Source organism: Anguilla anguilla, chromosome 19 (assembly GCF_013347855.1).
Source record: "Anguilla anguilla isolate fAngAng1 chromosome 19, fAngAng1.pri, whole genome shotgun sequence".
NCBI lineage: Eukaryota > Metazoa > Chordata > Actinopteri > Anguilliformes > Anguillidae > Anguilla > Anguilla anguilla.
In genome coordinates, this window is record NC_049219.1 from 4,993,086 (window position 1) to 5,010,485 (window position 17,400).

General features: G+C 44.4%; 2 protein-coding genes across 13 annotated transcripts in view; one reads left to right on the forward strand and one right to left on the reverse strand.

Moving 5' to 3' along the window:
- Positions 1-468: 468 nt before the first annotated feature.
- Positions 469-8,170, reverse strand: si:ch211-245j22.3 (uncharacterized protein LOC563798 homolog). Its single transcript, XM_035401323.1, has 5 exons — positions 8,084-8,170; positions 4,274-4,406; positions 3,077-3,226; positions 2,311-2,416; positions 469-602 (listed from the first exon to the last, which is right to left on the reverse strand). Exons 3-5 carry the CDS (start codon positions 3,182-3,184, stop codon positions 478-480), a joined length of 339 nt encoding a protein of 112 aa, XP_035257214.1. The 5' UTR covers positions 3,185-3,226; positions 4,274-4,406; positions 8,084-8,170; the 3' UTR covers positions 469-477.
- A 2,379-nt stretch (positions 8,171-10,549) lies between these two features.
- LOC118219040 (liprin-beta-1-like) overlaps positions 10,550-17,400 on the forward strand; it is a 58,083-nt gene continuing 51,232 nt past the window's right edge. For 4 of the 12 annotated variants that reach the window (XM_035401842.1, XM_035401841.1, XM_035401845.1 and 1 more), the window contains exon 1: positions 10,552-10,759. The gene's annotated coding sequence lies outside the window, so the exon portion shown is untranslated. Of the gene's footprint in view, positions 10,760-17,400 lie in introns of all 12 variants that reach the window. The other 8 variants (XM_035401839.1, XM_035401843.1, XM_035401847.1 and 5 more) reach the window with 5 other exon arrangements.

The following is a 17,400-nucleotide window of genomic DNA, read 5'->3' on the forward strand; positions in this document are numbered from 1 at the left end:
AGCAGATGGGGCACTAGAGGGGCCCCAGAGCTACAGGGGCAGATAGGGCAGTAGAGGGGCCCCGGGCTACAGGAGCAGATAGGGCACTAGGGGGGCCCCGGGCTACAGGAGCAGATAGGGCAGTAGAGGGGCCCCGGGCTACAGGAGCAGATAGGGCAGTAGAGGTGCCCAGAGCTACAGGAGCAGATAGGGCAGTAGAGGGGCCTGGGCTACAGGGGCAGATAGGGCAGTTGAGGGGCCCTGGGCTACAGGAGCAGATAGGGCACTAGAGGGGCCTGGGCTACAGGGGCAGATAGGGCACTAGAAGGGCCTGGGCTACAGGGGCAGATAGGGCACTAGAGGGGCCTGGGCTACAGGGGCAGATAGGGCACTAGAGGGGCCCCGAGCTACAGGGGCAGATAGGGCAGTAGAGGGGCCTGGGCTACAGGGGCAGATAGGGCAGTAGAGGGGCCCCGGGCTACAGGAGCAGATAGGGTGCTAGGGGGGCCCCGGGCTCTTCAGGGGCCTCTCCACTTTCACTGTGTGGAGATCACACTCCAACATCTCTCTGATCCACTCGTCGTCCAGCGCGCCCTCGATGAACTCATCCAACGTGATGACGGCTGAATGGAAGATGGAAACACACAAAAATCAACTTCCTATGTGTGCATATGCATACATACAGTGTAGTACATAAGTATGTAGACAGTGATACAATTGCTTTGGTTCTCCAGTACCTTGGATAAGAAATAAAATGAGGAATGTTCATTTATGTGCAGACAGTCAACTGTATTTTGAGCCCATTTACATCCATACTGGGTGAACTTTGTAGGAATTACAGCCATTTTTATACATAGTCCCGCATTTTGGGGCACCAAAAGTAACTGGACAATCGGCTGCTTTGCTGTGTCCTTGCCAGCTGTGTGTCATTGCATCATTAGTTCATGCACAAGCTGACAAAAGGTCCAGAGTTGATTCTAGGTGCGGCGTTTACATTTGGAGTCTGTTGCTGCCGTCTCTCTACTTGAGGACCAAAGAAGTGTTAATGCCACCGAAGCAGGCCACCATGAGGCTGAGAAATCAGGATAAATCAATCAGAGACATACCCAATGTTGGGTGTGTCAAAATCAACAGTTTTATGCATTGTTAGAAAGCAAGAACACTGGTGATCTTAGAAATAGCAAGCAGCCTGGTAGACCATGGAAGACCACTGCAGTGGATGAATGAAGAATACTTAAAATTGTGAAGAACAACCCCTTGGCAACTGACAAACTAATCAAGAACACTCTTCTGAATGTAAAGAGTAAAATAAAGAGAAGACTTCACCCACATAATCTCAGAGGGTTCAATATGCAAACCATTGGTAAGCCTGAAGAACAGAATGTTCAAGTTTGACCTTGCTACTAAACATGTTAAAAAACAAAACATGTTCTGGAACAAAATCTTATGGACAAATGAAACTCCTGTACCAAAGTTATGGAACAATATAAGTCTGCTCAGATCCGACTACATGCCTCAAAACTCATTGGATGGTGTTTCACCTTGCAGCAGGACAATGACCCTAAATGCACTGCTAAAGCAACTGTGGAGTTTTTCAGGGGCAAAAAAGTGGAATGCTCTTCCCTGGCAAAGTCAATCATCTGACCTGAACTCAAGTGAACATGCATTTCACTTGCTGAAGACAAGACTGCAAGCAAACCACCCCTAAAAAACAGTAGCTGAAGATGGCTGCTGTACAGGCCTGGCAGAGCATTAGCAGGGAAGATACCCAACATCTGGTTATGTCTATGGGTCACAGACTTCAGGTGGTCATTGAATGCAAATGATTTTCAACTAAGTACTCAACATGGCCACTTTATTTGAGATTATGTTAATTTGTCCAATTACTTTTGATCCCCTAAAACTGGGAAACTGTATTAAAATGGCATCAATTCCTACAATAATATGGATGTAAATATCCTAAAATTAAACCTGACAGTCTGCATTTTATTCTCATATTCATTGTTTAAATTAAAATCAAATGTGCCGGAATACAGACCCAAAACATCAAAAATTGTGTCACTGTTCAAATACTTGAGATTGCAGAATTACAGTATATATGTAATTTCACAATAGACAATCCTCAGCTATTTTTAAATCGGTCTACTTTTATTAGCTTGGTAGGTTGTCAATAAAAAGCCAATATGTTAACTTCTGTGAGGTTGCTAGGACCTATCCAAGCATCCATCACCCTAATTTAGCAGACAATCTTACGTAGACCATAAAATTAATCGTGCTAAAAGCATTTGAAAGTGAATCCCTGGCTGTGCCGCCAGTGTCCTATGTTCATACCATTTTTGTCTTTGTCCAGGCGGACGAATATCCTGTTCGTGCATTCCTCCGCTGTGAGGGGGTTGGGCTGGGTGATGGAGGCCGCCACGCTCATCTTGTACACCGCCTGCATCAAATCACACCGCAGTTACTCACCAGGAGCCACCATTTTGCGGCGAACAAGATTAGGGCTGCTAAGAGCCGCACGCTACGTGCTCGTTTTACGCCATAGTTAGCGTGCGGTTTTGAGCACGGCCTAAGCGCACTCTGTCGCCACTGGTGCCACGTTGCTCAGGACCAGGTGGGCAGCAGGTTTTCACTCTTAAGCTGCTTTCACATCATCAAAATGCTCAACACGGCGTCAAACAAGTACACTCCTATAGAGGGAGCATCGATGCCTGCCTTAGCAGCAACGGCAAGCCTAGCGTAGCACACAGCTCAAAGGAATGCCAAGTTACGGTCCTCAAATCATTTGAACTTTGACCTGGTCTGAAGCTGACCTTTCGTAGTGCATCCAGCCGCACCATACTTTCGTAGGAAGCAGGAAGAACATTTTGCGATTAACCCAAGACTTTTAGTTTCACTGAGCAAGTTCACAATTCAGCCTTTTACCGTGGACAAGCTACTACTATCACCGTTAGTTACAGTTTTCTGAACCAGCGGTTTTCCAACATAGATGACATAGATGACCACGTTTCAACAGGCATGCCATTGGTTCCCCGGCCCAACGGAACAGCGGATATTTCATAAGGGGGGGGGGGGGGTGTCAGGGTGTCGGGGACGCTACCTGCATGATCTCCAGCATCTCCGCCCGAGTAATGGTGCCGTCTTTATCTTTGTCGTACAGCTTGAAGGACCACCGCAGCTTTTCCATCGGGGAGCCCTCCACCAGCATGCTGATGGCCGTCACGTACTCCCGGAAGTCCACCACCCCGTCCTGAGAAGAGAGCGGAGGTCCCTGAGCCGCGTCCGCCTCGCTCGCCAGCCGCCAAAAACACACGTCGTGTTTCCGTGCGTGCGCGTCATATGCAAGGTGCGTCAGTCAGATCTTTTTTTTTTTGCACATTTTATACGTGCAAAGCAGCCTACATCTCAGCCCGTGACCTAGCACACAGATTGGTGGCTTGATTCCTGGTACGGCATTGTCAGCGGTACCGCTGGGCTCAGGCAGTTTTCTAAATCTCGTCAGTGAATATCCAACTGTATAAATTGTGTTTTAATAATGTAAGATGTGTGAGTTGCTTTGGGTAAGAATGTGTGCTAAATACCTAAATGTTATGTACCCAATACTGTAGCAGGTTTTTGGTATACACCTCCTCTCCTCCACCGCCACCTCCTTTCCTCCACTACCACCTCCCCTTCTCCACTGCCACCTCCTTTCCTCCACTGCCATCTTCTTTCGTCTGCTACCACCTCCTTTCCTCCACTGCCATCTTTCGTCTGCTACCACCTTCTTTCCTCCACTACCATCTTCTCTCCTCTGCTATCACCTCCTTTCCTTCACTACCATCTTCTCTCCTCTGCTATCACCTCCTTTCCTCCACTACCATCTTCTCTCCTCTGCTATCACCTCCTTTCCTCCACTACCATCTTCTCTCCTCTGCTATCACCTCCTTTCCTCCACTACCATCTTCTTTCCTCCACTACCACCTCCTCTCCTCCACTACCATCTTCTCTCCTCTGCTATCACCTCCTTTCCTCCACTACATCTTCTGTCCTCCACTACCACCTCCTCTTCTCCACTGCCACCTCCTTTCCTCAGTTAGGTAATTGCCTATAGTTCTGTGCACCAGAACTCACTCACAGTTTAGACCACAGTAAAACACTTCAAGTAGGGGAAAAAATAGTTATGAGCTCACAGTTCATCACTAAATGCATCAAAAAAAAGGCTGTTTGCACATAAGATTAGGTCAGCCTTACACCTGAAAGCATCATTTGGGTGCAACTTCGTAATGACACCTCCCCTCTTGGCTCACCTACCCACCCCGTTGTTGTCCAGGGTCCGAAATATCTGCTCGGCGTACTCAGCGGACTCCGTGCCCACCGTCCCGTCGCAGAAGTGCCTGCGGAACTCGTGGAGCGTGATCTGTCCGCTCGGACACTCGTTTATGAACTTCCTGCCGGGAGAGGAGACAGGACAGGCGCCGCCTTCAGGATTCTCAAGTTTCGAGTTTTGCATCTTTACATTGACAAATCATTGACAAAATGATCTTTAAACATCCAAGTTAATATCCTGTGATATAGTTAATTCATTGATAATTACACAAAAAAAAAACTGAAAAATATTCAGTTAAAAGTTGGAAAATTCACTTTGTGTTAACTTGTTGTTAATACTTTGTATCTTCGTATATTATTGACTTTTTGAAGTAAAACAAATCTCTTGCTGATAACAGAGACCTAAAACGGCCATATTCAGAATGAGGATATGTATAGATTTGTACAAAAGATGAGGGGAAAATTGCTATTCTCATCTCTTTATATTACATGAGACTGTGAGGTGTTTGGCAGGTGGGTTTGGAACAGTGGTAATGAGAGGACATACTGTAACATACGGCTGGATATGTACATTAATGATCCATTATTAGCACTCAGCTTGTTAGCAGGTGAGACTGGAACAGTGGTAATGGGAGGACATACTGTAGCATATGGCTGGATATGTACTTCAATGATCCATTATTAACACTCAGCCTGTCAACACAACCGCCAACCTCAGAGTCGCAATTATGTTATACTGCCATCACATGGCTGTCATTTATATCCGTACTCAAAACCACTCAGTCAGAGGCAGGCATACACACTGTACAGGTCACCAATCCATCGCAGGGGACACACATCATTCACTCACACAGTCATACCCCAAGAACAATTTAGACCTTCCAATTAGACTAATCTGTGTGTGTTTGGACTGCGGGAGGAAAGCAGATTACCCAGAGGAAAACCAAGCATACACAGGAGATGTGTCCCAATATTCTCCTCTCCTTCACTACCACCTCCTCTCCACCACTACCACCTCCTTTCCTCCACTACCATCTCCTCTCCTCCACTACCATCTTCTCTCCTCTGCTATCACCTCCTTTCCTCCACTACCATCTTCTCTCCTCTGCTATCACCTCCTCTCCTCCACTACCATCTTCTCTCCTCTGCTATCACCTCCTTTCCTCCACTACCATCTTCTCTCCTCTGCTATCACCTCCTCTCCTGCACTGACACCTCCTTTCCTCGGCTAACATCTCCTCTCCTTTGTGCCCCAGAAACCGAAACTTTGTGTCTTCCCTTGCTCCTGTGTCCCAGTATTGGTGGATAAGAGGGAAGCCCGAGGAAAGGAGGAGAGGAGTGAAAAGTAATGGGATGTGTCCGGGGGGAACATGCAAACCACAGAAAGGTCCTTGGTCAGGACCTTACATGGTACCATCTTGCTGTGAAGCAATAGCACCATTCACTGAACCACAGCACTGCCCTGGCTACTATCTACTGTTAAAGACATTGAAAGAACATACATAGAAAAGAAATGAATCTTCCTGTCTGCTCTAAACAAATAAAAAACTAAAAAGGGTTAAATCCATCTTCTTCTTTTTTCCTGGCTATAAATGTAATAGGAATAGTATTTACAACTAGGTCAGATATCAAGGGCGATTAAATTAAGATAATCAATTAGCAACCTGTAAATCCTGAGCTTAGGCTTTGTCTAATCCTTACAATGCCGAGCAGCTAAACATTTTACAGAAACAATTCAAGGTGAGTACCCAAGAGGATAAGGGTAGTGCTCCCTCCGGGAATAAACCGCTCAGCTACGAGCTGCATGAGCGGTGGCCTAACCATTATGCTACACTGCCACCTGCTGGACGTGGAGCCGCCTGAGAAACTAACGGCTCACAGTTGCAAGTGGCAATGCCTTTGTCCAGCGTAGAGGGCGAATATTGGGGATGGCTGATAGTGCCATCTAGAGTGGAGGGATACATGCACATACTGTTCTAGATGATGGTTCTAAAATCCTGGTTATGGCCAATAAGCTGTTTAAATGCACAAATGAATTATGAAAACCACAGATATTCTTGTTAAATGATCTTCAGTGCATCAAAAATTAGACCATGCATGACATTTCCTGCTAAAGTTTTGTTGGGAGATATGCTCACTTTTTCATGATATTGCGTTGTTTTCTGCTTAGTTTTTATGAACAGTCATTCTTACATTCATCTTCTCAGAAACATTTTTAAAGACAAAGCTGTAATGGTTCTCTATTTTCTCCAAAAACAGCAGTATATATATGGCTTTTATAACTGAGAGACAAAAAATGGGCTTTGCAGTCACTCAAAAATGAAATGTTTTGGGTTTACCATTACATAAACCTACCAAGTGACTTCTGACTCAAAATGCCATGTACAACAGAACCTACAGACATATATTCATTTTGAGGTCAAAATTCTGCTGTATAGCTCAAAGGAGCCTTTAAATATACATGCACACACACATACACATATACATACGTACACAAGCACGTACACATTTTACTGGTTCATTTTCATCGTGCTCTATAGTAGTATTACATGGTTATAATGATGAACAAAATGAAAAAAAGAATTTTACCTAAACCACTCATAAAGCTCCATGACGTAGGTACCCCCGCTCCTGCAGGGCAAGATTGCAGCTTGCCCCATCTTCCAGTCCATCGAATTCACCCCTTTCGCCCATTCGGCGCACAAACCAACACTATATACCAGATCCCAGGTTTATCGCGGCTAATACCACCCATCCGTAGCGCACCACATTTGAGGGATTGGGTATTAGGAGATTTAATTTGCTGGAGGGGGCCCAGGGTGTGAACCAAATGTAATTACCCAAAAGCGCTAGAGAGAGTGAAGCAGGAAAATGAAGCCTAGCACTTGTCCTTATTTTGGCCGGTAGAAACAGAAACTAGGGCGCAGTGAATCAGTCGTCCAGTTCGCCATTTTGTTTCGGAACTCCGAACAGGCTGAAAATGGTATGTGTCAGACGCAGACTGGACCCTGCATGTGATGGATGTATTGCAGCTCGACCCCTTGGTCAGCTGCAGTTGTTGTTGAAAGCTCTTTCAGTGTCCACGTGGTCTGCAACCATGACCCCTCTGGTTTCACGAGATGGTCCACAATTCCATCCATCCATCATCTGTGCACGGGGTATCGGGGCACGGTCGCGAGGTTCGGGTGAATGGCAGGCATATCTATCAAGGCCGTCAATCTATCGCAGGGTACACACACCATTCACACACCACACGCTCATACCTATGGGATCCAGTTAGCCTACCTGCATGTTTCTGGACTGCGGGAGGAAACCGGAGTACCCAGCGGAAACCCACACAGACACAGGGAGAACATGCGAGAAAGGCTCAGGCCGGATTCGAACATTGACCTTCTTGCTGTGAGGCGACAGTACTACCCACTGCACCACTGTGCCGCTTTCCAGTTCAACTAATTAAAAATGATACCTGTATCTTCTTACCGCAAAACATGGCTATTAAATAAAGAACTGAAATTAAATGGGTGTAGGACCATAGTACATGTGTCTCCTGGGAAAATTCGGTGAAATGTTATCATTAAGCCATTGGATGGAGGTTGGCATGATCATGATTTTGAGGAGCTGAATATAATAGCCTCAGTCCCCCAGAAAACATCGATATCATCTTACAGATTGCTGGACAATTACACTGCTGTCTGCAACATCTAAAATGGACAAGGTGGAATGGAAATAAGCACTGCTCTGACCTTAACTGTATGTGGTAAAATATGTGGAAGTTGATCGCAAAGAACATGAAACCCACCCTGAACAGTATCTGTGGGTTCATTCCAATGGCTTATTTTTACTCCTTGGGTTCCATCCAATCACTTATTTTATCCGCACTCGTCTCCTCGGTCCTCGCATGGCCTGGAAATCGATCAAAGTCAACCATCTTTAAGGACATTCCAGTCTGTTAAATACTCCTTGGAGCAGCGTGGAGCAAGGAGGCTCCTGCAGGACGCTTTAGCCAGGATACCCAAGTGCAGCCTTGGTGCAAGTCTTTTTTCAGAATGCGAGACGTACTGTACAAGTGACCCAGCCTCACACATCTGCCATGATTTTATAGTCACTGTTAAGAAGTGATATAGGCTGCCATGTGTCTAATATATTATAATCTTTTCCAGGCTTTGGAATCAGAGTTATCAAACTGTGAGTCATCATGGGATTTCTCTGTTTTAACCACCTTGCTCCTGGCTCCTACAAAGACCGTTTAATGGATGGCAATGTCCTTGAAGATGACGGATCTTGATCGATTTCCAGTTCACATGAAGACAGAGGATACATGAGGCTCATTCTGGTCACTTATTTTCACTCCTTGCATCTCTTCCTTGTGTGCTTTCCTCACTCCTTAGCTCCACCTAAGGACACAAAGAAAAGTTAGGAGAACGGAAGAAACAAGGCAACATATACAGTGCCTTCAGAAAGTATTCAGACCCCTTCACTTTTTCCACATTTTGTTACATTACAGCCTTATTATAAAATGGATTAAACTAATTTTTATTCTCATCAATCTACACACAATACCCCATAATGACAAAGCGAAAACAGGTTCAGGTTTTGCACATTTATTTAAAAAAAAAAAAAACTGAGCTTGATTTTAGAAAGCTTAAGGTTTGGCCTATGTGTTTTTCCTTCTTCTAATTCCTCAACCTCATAATGGGTTCCTTGACTTTCATTGGCACAAGTCTGATTCCTATGTTGACAAGCCCCAGTAACAGACTCCAAAGGCAATCAAAAGCCTAGACTCAAAATGTAGATGCTGAAAGCTCTCTTATACTTGCACTAAGGAAGCAAGTGAACACCTGACTCATCAGAAGCACCTGTGAACCTGTGAATCTATTTGTCCCAAAAATTATGGTGCCCTGAAATGGGGGGGGGGGGGGGGGTGCATGTATAAAAAGTGCTATGTGGTAAAACCAAAATGCATAGAAATACCCTTTAATAAAAGCCAAGAATCTGCACTCTAACCACATGTGAATCTTTAAAATTACAAATATAAAATTGAGGAGTCCAGAGCCGAATCAAGGAAAAATATGTCTTTGTCCCAAAGAATATGGAGCTCACTGACTATATAGCATTTGCTTTATTTGACTGATCAGACTGGCAATAAACCTGGTGCGCAGATGCCAAATTAAGGTTTACTTGTTTTTGTCATTGTTGGGCAAATATTATTTTGGAAATATTTCTTTCAACGGTCAAGGAAAATAGTTATGAAGAAAAACACATTTTCAGCGTCCAAAAATGCCAAGTTACTCACACATACAAAGCGCCAAAGCGCTCACCCTCCACCACCCCAGTATCACCTGTTGTTTGGATCTGCTTCTAGATACTGGGGGGCTTTCTGCAATTCCTCCTGTTTAGTACGGGAGATGTATAGTACTCCCAGTTAGATAGGATAGCACATGCCAGTGCGTGCACTAATACCTGAAGCAGATCCATTCAGCGCCAAACCAAAAAAATGTATTTACATATTCATGTAAATATTTTAATGCGTGAGTTGTCCTGAATGAATAGTATGTTTCTTCGTATAAATGTGTGTTTTTAAATGCGAATATATGCTGCTAGGGAAATGAAGTAGTGTATGTGTGCATGCATGTAGCCTATGTATGGCCACCTTCTTTCTTTTTGGTCACCTGGCAAACAATTCCCGCTGGAATACGGTCCTAAAACCATACTATTCATTCTTTTTTATAAAAATAAAGCCTTACACCCAAAAATTAGCCTACTTTTGGAACAGATTTTTACATGGGGAAAAGTAACTGGCCACCTACCCAACATCTCTTCCTAAATTATGGGGTTTATTATGGAGTTGTAATATGAAGCCGTTAATTTAGTCATAAGCGATGGCACAAAGACATTTTTGAAATGACACACCAGAAACGCTAATTCCAAGTTTATTTGCGACATAGTTTTGCATACAAACTTCAAATGACGGATTGAACTGCCCACACGAAATCTTTTTCTATATGTTTAATAATGGATACCATTGCCTAAAGATGGTCAACAACAGCAGTTGCTTGGTAATTCGATTTTCGTTCAGCCTACATTTATGCCGGAAATGCACGAAATGTAGGCTATATGATTGTACTATAATTATAAAAGGCCAATTAAACGAATATGTAGTCTGGCTATAATCCCAGTGGAAGCACACAATCTGAAAAGTTGAAACCGCGTGATGGCGTTTTACTACTGCACTTTCCCAAAGAGTATTCCCATCTTTCCAAAGCAATCCTGTAGGAAGCGAGGGCGGGATGTGTTGGCGGTGACGTCTCCGGTCCTTTTGAGCCCACTACCGACATGGCGTAAGAGGAAAAAAGCGAGTGAGGACGGCGTTTGTGAAAACGGAGTTATCGAAAGGAAAACCGAGAGGAGACGCTTGAAACCTTTGGATTTATGTAGTCTACGAGAAGTGTTTTGTCGGCAAGTTCTGTTAAGTTTGGTAAGTGCATTATTTTGCAGATATGAGTGCTCAGTTAACTATCAACTAGCCAACTCCTCGTTCATCACTTTTTCAGACTTCGCTTGTTTGACTTAGCCTATAAATAGCTGAAAGTTCTCCGCAACTGGATTGACGCCGTATAGACTTAGAAAACTTTTTTAACCTGCTGCTAAACTAGCTATCCGATAACTCTATAGCCCAAGGGCAGTCGAACATGGGTGGAGCAGTCTTCCTCTCGGAAATAGCTCGCAAAATATATAATTATCCTCGGCTAATAGAGAAGTTAGCAAGCAAGCCACGGCACTAGCAGCTAGCTCATTTGAGTTATAGCTAGCCTGCTCATTTGTGTCGGCCTTGCATACTCTAGTGGAGGTTTCCCCTTGCTTTCACAGTTTTAGCAACTGATTCCTAAACGAATACGCGTATGGGCTACGAACTTATCGAAATCAGGACTTCTGTGAGGAAGCTGTCCTAAGCTCTTTACGTTGCTAGTTTTTCTCTTATCAAGCCGGTGTAACGTTAGTTGAGTAAAAACTACAGGCTAATGAACTTGTGGGATACAACCGACATTATAACTTTTAACTTGAAGCTTCAGACTTGTCGGGAATGCTCGACTTCGCTTGGATATCTTACAGCAAAGCCTACAGCAAATGTCTGTTTTTCGTAGCAAAATCGCCGTCTACGTTGCAGGATTGTCCAAGTTATGCTAGAGAGAGACAAAGCGTGCGTGTTTTAAAGATCCATCCATGTGCCGACGGGGAATGAAATATGGCGCAATTGCCTAATTAAACTTTGTTTCCAACTTTTCTTTGGGCGAACATGTAGAGATGGTGCTTAGATTAATCGATTAGCCTTTAACTGCGCTGTTGAACTGCGCAGGGATGTCCAAACGTCTAGCCCACTTCCTCACTGTAAACATCTGCAATTGACCCAGTGGAGGTCTGGCTATGTGTTCAACAAAGTTATAATACGTTTATACGATATAGGCTAGGCTACTAGCTTAATAGCCAATAACTGGAGTTGTAATAATGCAAAAATAGTGTCATGCAAAATTCTGTACATGTTGGTTATTGGACCTGGTCGTTACGTCTTAGTTAGGTAATGTGATTTTACGTATTGGGCCAAGGGAGATTTTTTTTCGCTTGGGATCTTACTGTGCGAACTGGATTCGATTTATAGGTTTGTTCCTTTAGCTCATGAGAAAATAACGACGGTTAGGTTAGGCGATTTTGTATAGCCTACGTATAGGCTTACGATTAGGTTGACACTGCCCCGTGCGCTTTTTGTGGTTGTGGGGCAAGCAAGAATAGCGAAAGGCACCCATGGCGAAGAAACATCCGTGTCGCCCTGTCATAAAGGTGGAAAAGCCGTCATTATGAAAACATTGACGTCGGAAAAAGCGTTGAGTTTAATCCTTTAATGTTTACGATCACAAATGATTAGAATGCACATTATAATGCTGGTGTTACAATCACTCGTTGTAATTGAAAGCAGTGGAGTTCTAGAAAACTGACTTGGAACTTTGTAAAAGTGTTCCAAAAAACCTACTATTCAAACTCTTCAGAGGGTTTAAAAAAAACCAACGACGAAGAATGCTTAAAACTGTAGCCTTAAATTATAGTAAATTGGCAGGTAATGCTCCAGCAGCCATATATTTCAAGCGAAGAGGCCGACGGAGTCAGATGTCTATGCAGTCTATTTTTGGTTGGTAATTTACAGGTTATTTAGGCTATTGTGTACACAATCTTGAATGTCGCGTGACCTCGGGATTGACTTGGAGGTTGTTCTGTGGTTAGGTTTAGTCTAGGCCTATTGTGTGTTGTAGGCTATTATGTTAAATGTGTTAATATGACTGTACATTTAGCCGGATGTTCATGACTAAGAGCCGTCCACTTCTTAACTCATCATAGCATTCTCGGTGGGCAGCTTTTCCTGTTCTGTTAGCAAGCGGTAACTTGTCTTTGAGACATAGGTCTCATTTTCGAGGGAGTTAAGTGGCAACCGTCTTGCGTCCAACGAACTGCTGCATTTGTATAACCCTTCTCAAGTAAAATTACTAATAGAATAGCCAATTTAAATAATATATTTCTATTTAAAACGACTGCCTCTTATTAGTGAAAACTGGACACGTTTCATTGGTGTGATGAAAATATTTTGAAAAATCTATGTTCCCCACAGGGATCTATACGGGAAATCCCAGAGTTCGTTGTGTCCCTGTCGTTCAGTGGATGCCCCCAGGAAGTGCTGTGTGTTTTGATATTTTTTCTTAGTGTTAACCTTTTAATTTGGTTCGCAGACGGCTTGCATAAACAAGCACATTCTTAAAGTAATCATTCAGGAAATTATATATATATATAGCACAATTTGTTGTCGGAAATTATGATTGATTTCAATTGTCATGATTGCTTTAACAAAATATTTTTCTATTTCCGTTATAATCTGCTACTTTTCTGCCAAACTGATTCTGCGTATGTTTGGATAACTTTGTGTAATCCCAGTATATTGTTTCAAGAGCCCGTAAAGCTTAATTAAAGCCATCGAAAACAAATCCGTGAGTGTTGCTGCCATGTTCTGCTGTATATGGGTGCAAAATTCCACCGAACCTAAACCGAATGTGGTAATGGATTAATTTCTTCTTTTACCTGTAAGAAAGTCATTTATAAGCACCTTTTTGTAAACCAGTTGCAGTGACTGTACTTATGAGCAATTGGCTAATATATGTATTTGTTCCCAGAGTGGAGTGAAGGAAAATATGTCCAACGGACCCCCCCCCCCCCCCCAAAAAAAAAAAGAGGGGATAATTTGAGATGAATCCCCCTGTCTGCTGAGAATGTGGCTGAAGCCCCTGTCTCCTGTGTTTTAGTGGCCCGGTCCTCTCTCTGACACGCACAGCCAGTCATAGCTCTGTGACTGGGTGTCCCGCCGTTTGCTACAGCCAAGGTTCCCAGGCACCGAGCCCCCATCGACCCCCCCCCCCGGGCGCCCCCGGCCGGAACCCAAGTGCGTTCGTTCCGCTAGTCCAGCTCCGCTCTGGTTCCCACAGCTGGGTCCATCAGATACCTGGAGCTACCGCTGGCGCTACCCCAAGAGCCGTCTGGGAACTACAGAGTTTTCGCCATGTTTACAGCAGGGGTGTCAAACTCCAGTCCTGCAGGGTGCAGTGTCTGCTGGGATTTGTGGTTTCCTTTCAATCAGCGGTCACCGTAGGCGGTGTGTGGGCTCTTTAGCTCGTCAGTGACTCGAATCGCTTGTGCTGAAACGCATCAAAACACAGTGGACACCGCTGCTCCCCAGGACCGGAGTCTGAGGCCCGTGGTTTACACAGCTTCTCAGATTTTCTGCGTAAACTCCATCTTGGCTCCATGCTGATGTCAAGCAGGCTAAAGGAATCCTGGTCAGGCTCTTGGGAGAGATTGGGATGTATGGACAAAAGAGTGAATCCCCAATTCAGGCAGTGCTGGTGCTACATTTCCCAAATATCTTTCCACTCCACCAACATATTATGGAGTCGTTCACATTCAGAGGAGAATTCGTAATTCATGATTATCTGAAGGAGACAGTAGTTACTTGCTTTCATAAATGTGACTTTTTAAAAATAATGTTGTAATGCTGAAATCGTTTTGCAGTGTGTGGAAGATGGAGCTTATTGCAAGGCATTGATTCTTTCTTACACAGACATTTTATGATCCCTACGTGACTGTTTCTTTCCTCTCCAACTTGGAGTGCGTAGTTGTTGCGGTTGGGTCCGTCCCGGCCTGGAAATTTGGGTGGGTGCTGAGCATCATGTGCTCAGTTGCTTGCAGCTCCACTGTCCCAACGCTTTACCTGAACACAACACACGGGCGTCCCAAGGTGGCCGCATCTTAGTCTTTTTAGATTTTTTATTTATTTTTTTGGACATGTTTACGGCTAAACGCCTTGGGAGTGAGAGCTTCCGCCAGCTGGTGAGATTTTGAACGCGGCTAGAACACGGTCTTCCTGACACAGAAGCAGCTGTGAAAGTCTGTTCTGTGGGGGAAAAAAACCCAAAAAAACCATGTTATATTTGTAAGGCCGATTAGCAGTAGTCTCTCCAGAATTTTGCAGAGTTTTTTTTTTTTTAAATGCTTGTTTTTTTGCAACCCCTTTTCGAAGAAATTGTGATGAGATTTGTGGTGTTTTCTATGAGTCTTTTGTAAAATGGCAGAATCCATAAAAATTGCGAGTCAAAGGAAGAATAATATTTTGAGAAATGAAATCACTTTAGCAGAGTCCTCTTTAATTAGTTCTAATTCCTTTCCTCCCCCTTCCCTTCCGTCCCCTCTTCCGTTCCCCATTTCCTCCCTTTTGCTTTCGCGTTACGCACACCTCACTCTGAGCAAACGGTATTTTTTCCACCAGCACGCGTGTGAGCGACGCTGCCGTTGGGTAATGAGAGAGCGCTGCGTTCCCGTGGATCTCTGGAATTCCCCCGCATGCCCCCCCCCCCCCCGTGCCTCTTCCCCCGCATGCCCCCCCCACGCCTTCATGCTCTCCGCCATCGCCCGGAGAGAGAACCCCGCGCTGATGTCACAGATCCTTCCTCCCAGCATTCCTGTCGAGGTGCTCGTTCCCCCCCAGCATTCCTGTCGGTGCGCTGTGTGACCTTTCGGCCAATGGCACGCGGCCGGAGGGGAACACAGGGATCCCCTTGTTCCTCGGTCTGCTGCAGTACCGGCCCTGGCCTGTGGGGGGCGTAAGCCCGACCCACCCCATAATAAAGATGCATTATGATAATTAGGGCCCCTAATGGTGGTCGCGGGGCGCTAAGCAGCGGCTAATGTCGTTGATTGGGGCGGGCCCGACTGCACCGAGATGCTGGACATTCATAATGAAGTTAATTACAGTAGTTTGCGACTCATTCAGACTATGCTAATTAATATTTCATTAAAATCATAGTGCCACACCCACACTACTATGCACTCTTTTGTTTTTGGCGATATCTCTGAGCATGTCGTTTTTTAAAATTTTTTTTATCAGTTTTAGTTTTATGTAGGCTAAATAAGTATTTACTGAATTATATCTAACTTCTCTGTGGATATTTACCCATCGTTGTTCATTTAGGCTTTATTTACATTTTTGAATTTCAGAAAGTAATACGTTGGCTTGAAGTTGACCTGCTCTTAAGCTGAAATGGCAGCACGTCTTTCAAAATGGGGCGGGGGAGGGGGGGGAATAAATGTGGTTTGCAGAAGTTATCCGGTCTGTTCTGTCCTGCCTCGTGTCAAATGGAGCGTAATGCAGCAAGCACAAAAGATGACGAGTCAAAAAAAAACATCTCCGCATCCACGTAGAACGATAAACTGCCATTTGCGCGCGTGTCATTTTAAGAGCCTGGAGTTCGGGAAAGCAAAACAAACGGTTTAATGCTCGTGTGCGGCTTGCGGGAGCGTTAAAAAAAGGTCTCCGCGGCACCATGTGGAATTTTTCCCGGACCAGAAACAGCTGGTTTCTCTGCCAAAGGAATATTCCCCAAACAAAGCGTACAGCCCGAGTTTTCCAAATAGGCTTTCCACAGGCGGAGGTTCATTTGACCCAGATTTGTGTAACCTTGCGCGTGTGGCTTTTGCTGAATGGATCAGAGCTCAGTTTGGACCGTGTTCATTTCTGTCAAGCCGAGGTGGTTGGAATAATATCTTAAGAATTTCTTCAGTTTTCCGTAAATTAACCATATTCGTACCAAAGATGCATCATGACTATTCACCTCTGGTAGCAAGTCTTAGCATTTTTGTCTAAGCTACATGTAGGCCTATAGGTTTGCTGAAGCAACATTGAAACCTGTGTAGACTGAAGACTGTGTCATTAGGGTTTGAAACCTGTGTAGACGGTTGGTAGGCTGTGTTATTAGGGTTTAAAACCTGTGCAGATGGTCGGTAGGCTGTGTTATTAGGGTTTGAAACCTGTGCAGATGGTCAGTAGGCTGTGTTATTAGGGTTTAAAACCTGTGTAGATGGTCAGTAGGCTGTGTTATTAGGGTTTGAAACCTGTGTAGATGGTCAGTAGGCTGTGTTATTAGGGTTTGAAAACCTGTGTAGATGGTCAGTACTCTGTGTTATTAGGGTTTGAAAACCTGTGTAGATGGTCAATAGGCTGTGTTATTAGGGTTTGAAAACTTGTGTAGATGGTTAATAGGCTGTGTTATTAGGGTTTGAAACCTGTGCAGATGGTCAGTAGGCTGTGTTATTAGGGTTTGAAAACCTGTGTAGATGGTCAATAGGCTGTGTTATTAGGATTTGAAACCTGTGCAGACGGCCGGTAGGCTGTGTTATTAGGGTTTGAAACCTGTGTAGACTGAATGCTGTGTCATTAGAGTTTGAAACCTGTGTAGATGGTCAGTAGGCTGTGTTATTAGGGTTTGGAACCTGTGTAGATGGTCAGTCGGCTGTGTTATTAGAGTTTGAAAACTTGTGTAGATGGTCAGTAGGCTGTGTTATTAGGGTTTGGAACCTGTGTAGATGGTCAGTCGGCTGTGTTATTAGAGTTTGAAAACTTGTGTAGATGGTCAGTAGGCTGTGTTATTAGGGTTTGGAACCTGTGTAGATGGTCAGTAGGCTGTGTTATTAGGGTTTGAAAACCTGTGTAGATGGTCAATACGCTGTGTTATTAGGGTTTGAAACCTGTGC

Coding starts and splice junctions, on each gene's coding strand:
- si:ch211-245j22.3 (XM_035401323.1), bottom strand. CDS start 3,184: ATGCTGGTGGAGGGCTCCCCGATGGAAAAGCTGCGGTGGTCCTTCAAG. Junction 2,417..3,076: donor AGATGCTGGAGATCATGCAG/GTAGCGTCCCCG, acceptor GATTTGATGCAG/GCGGTGTACAAGATGAGCGT. Junction 603..2,310: donor CCTGGACAAAGACAAAAATG/GTATGAACATAG, acceptor TCTTCCATTCAG/CCGTCATCACGTTGGATGAG.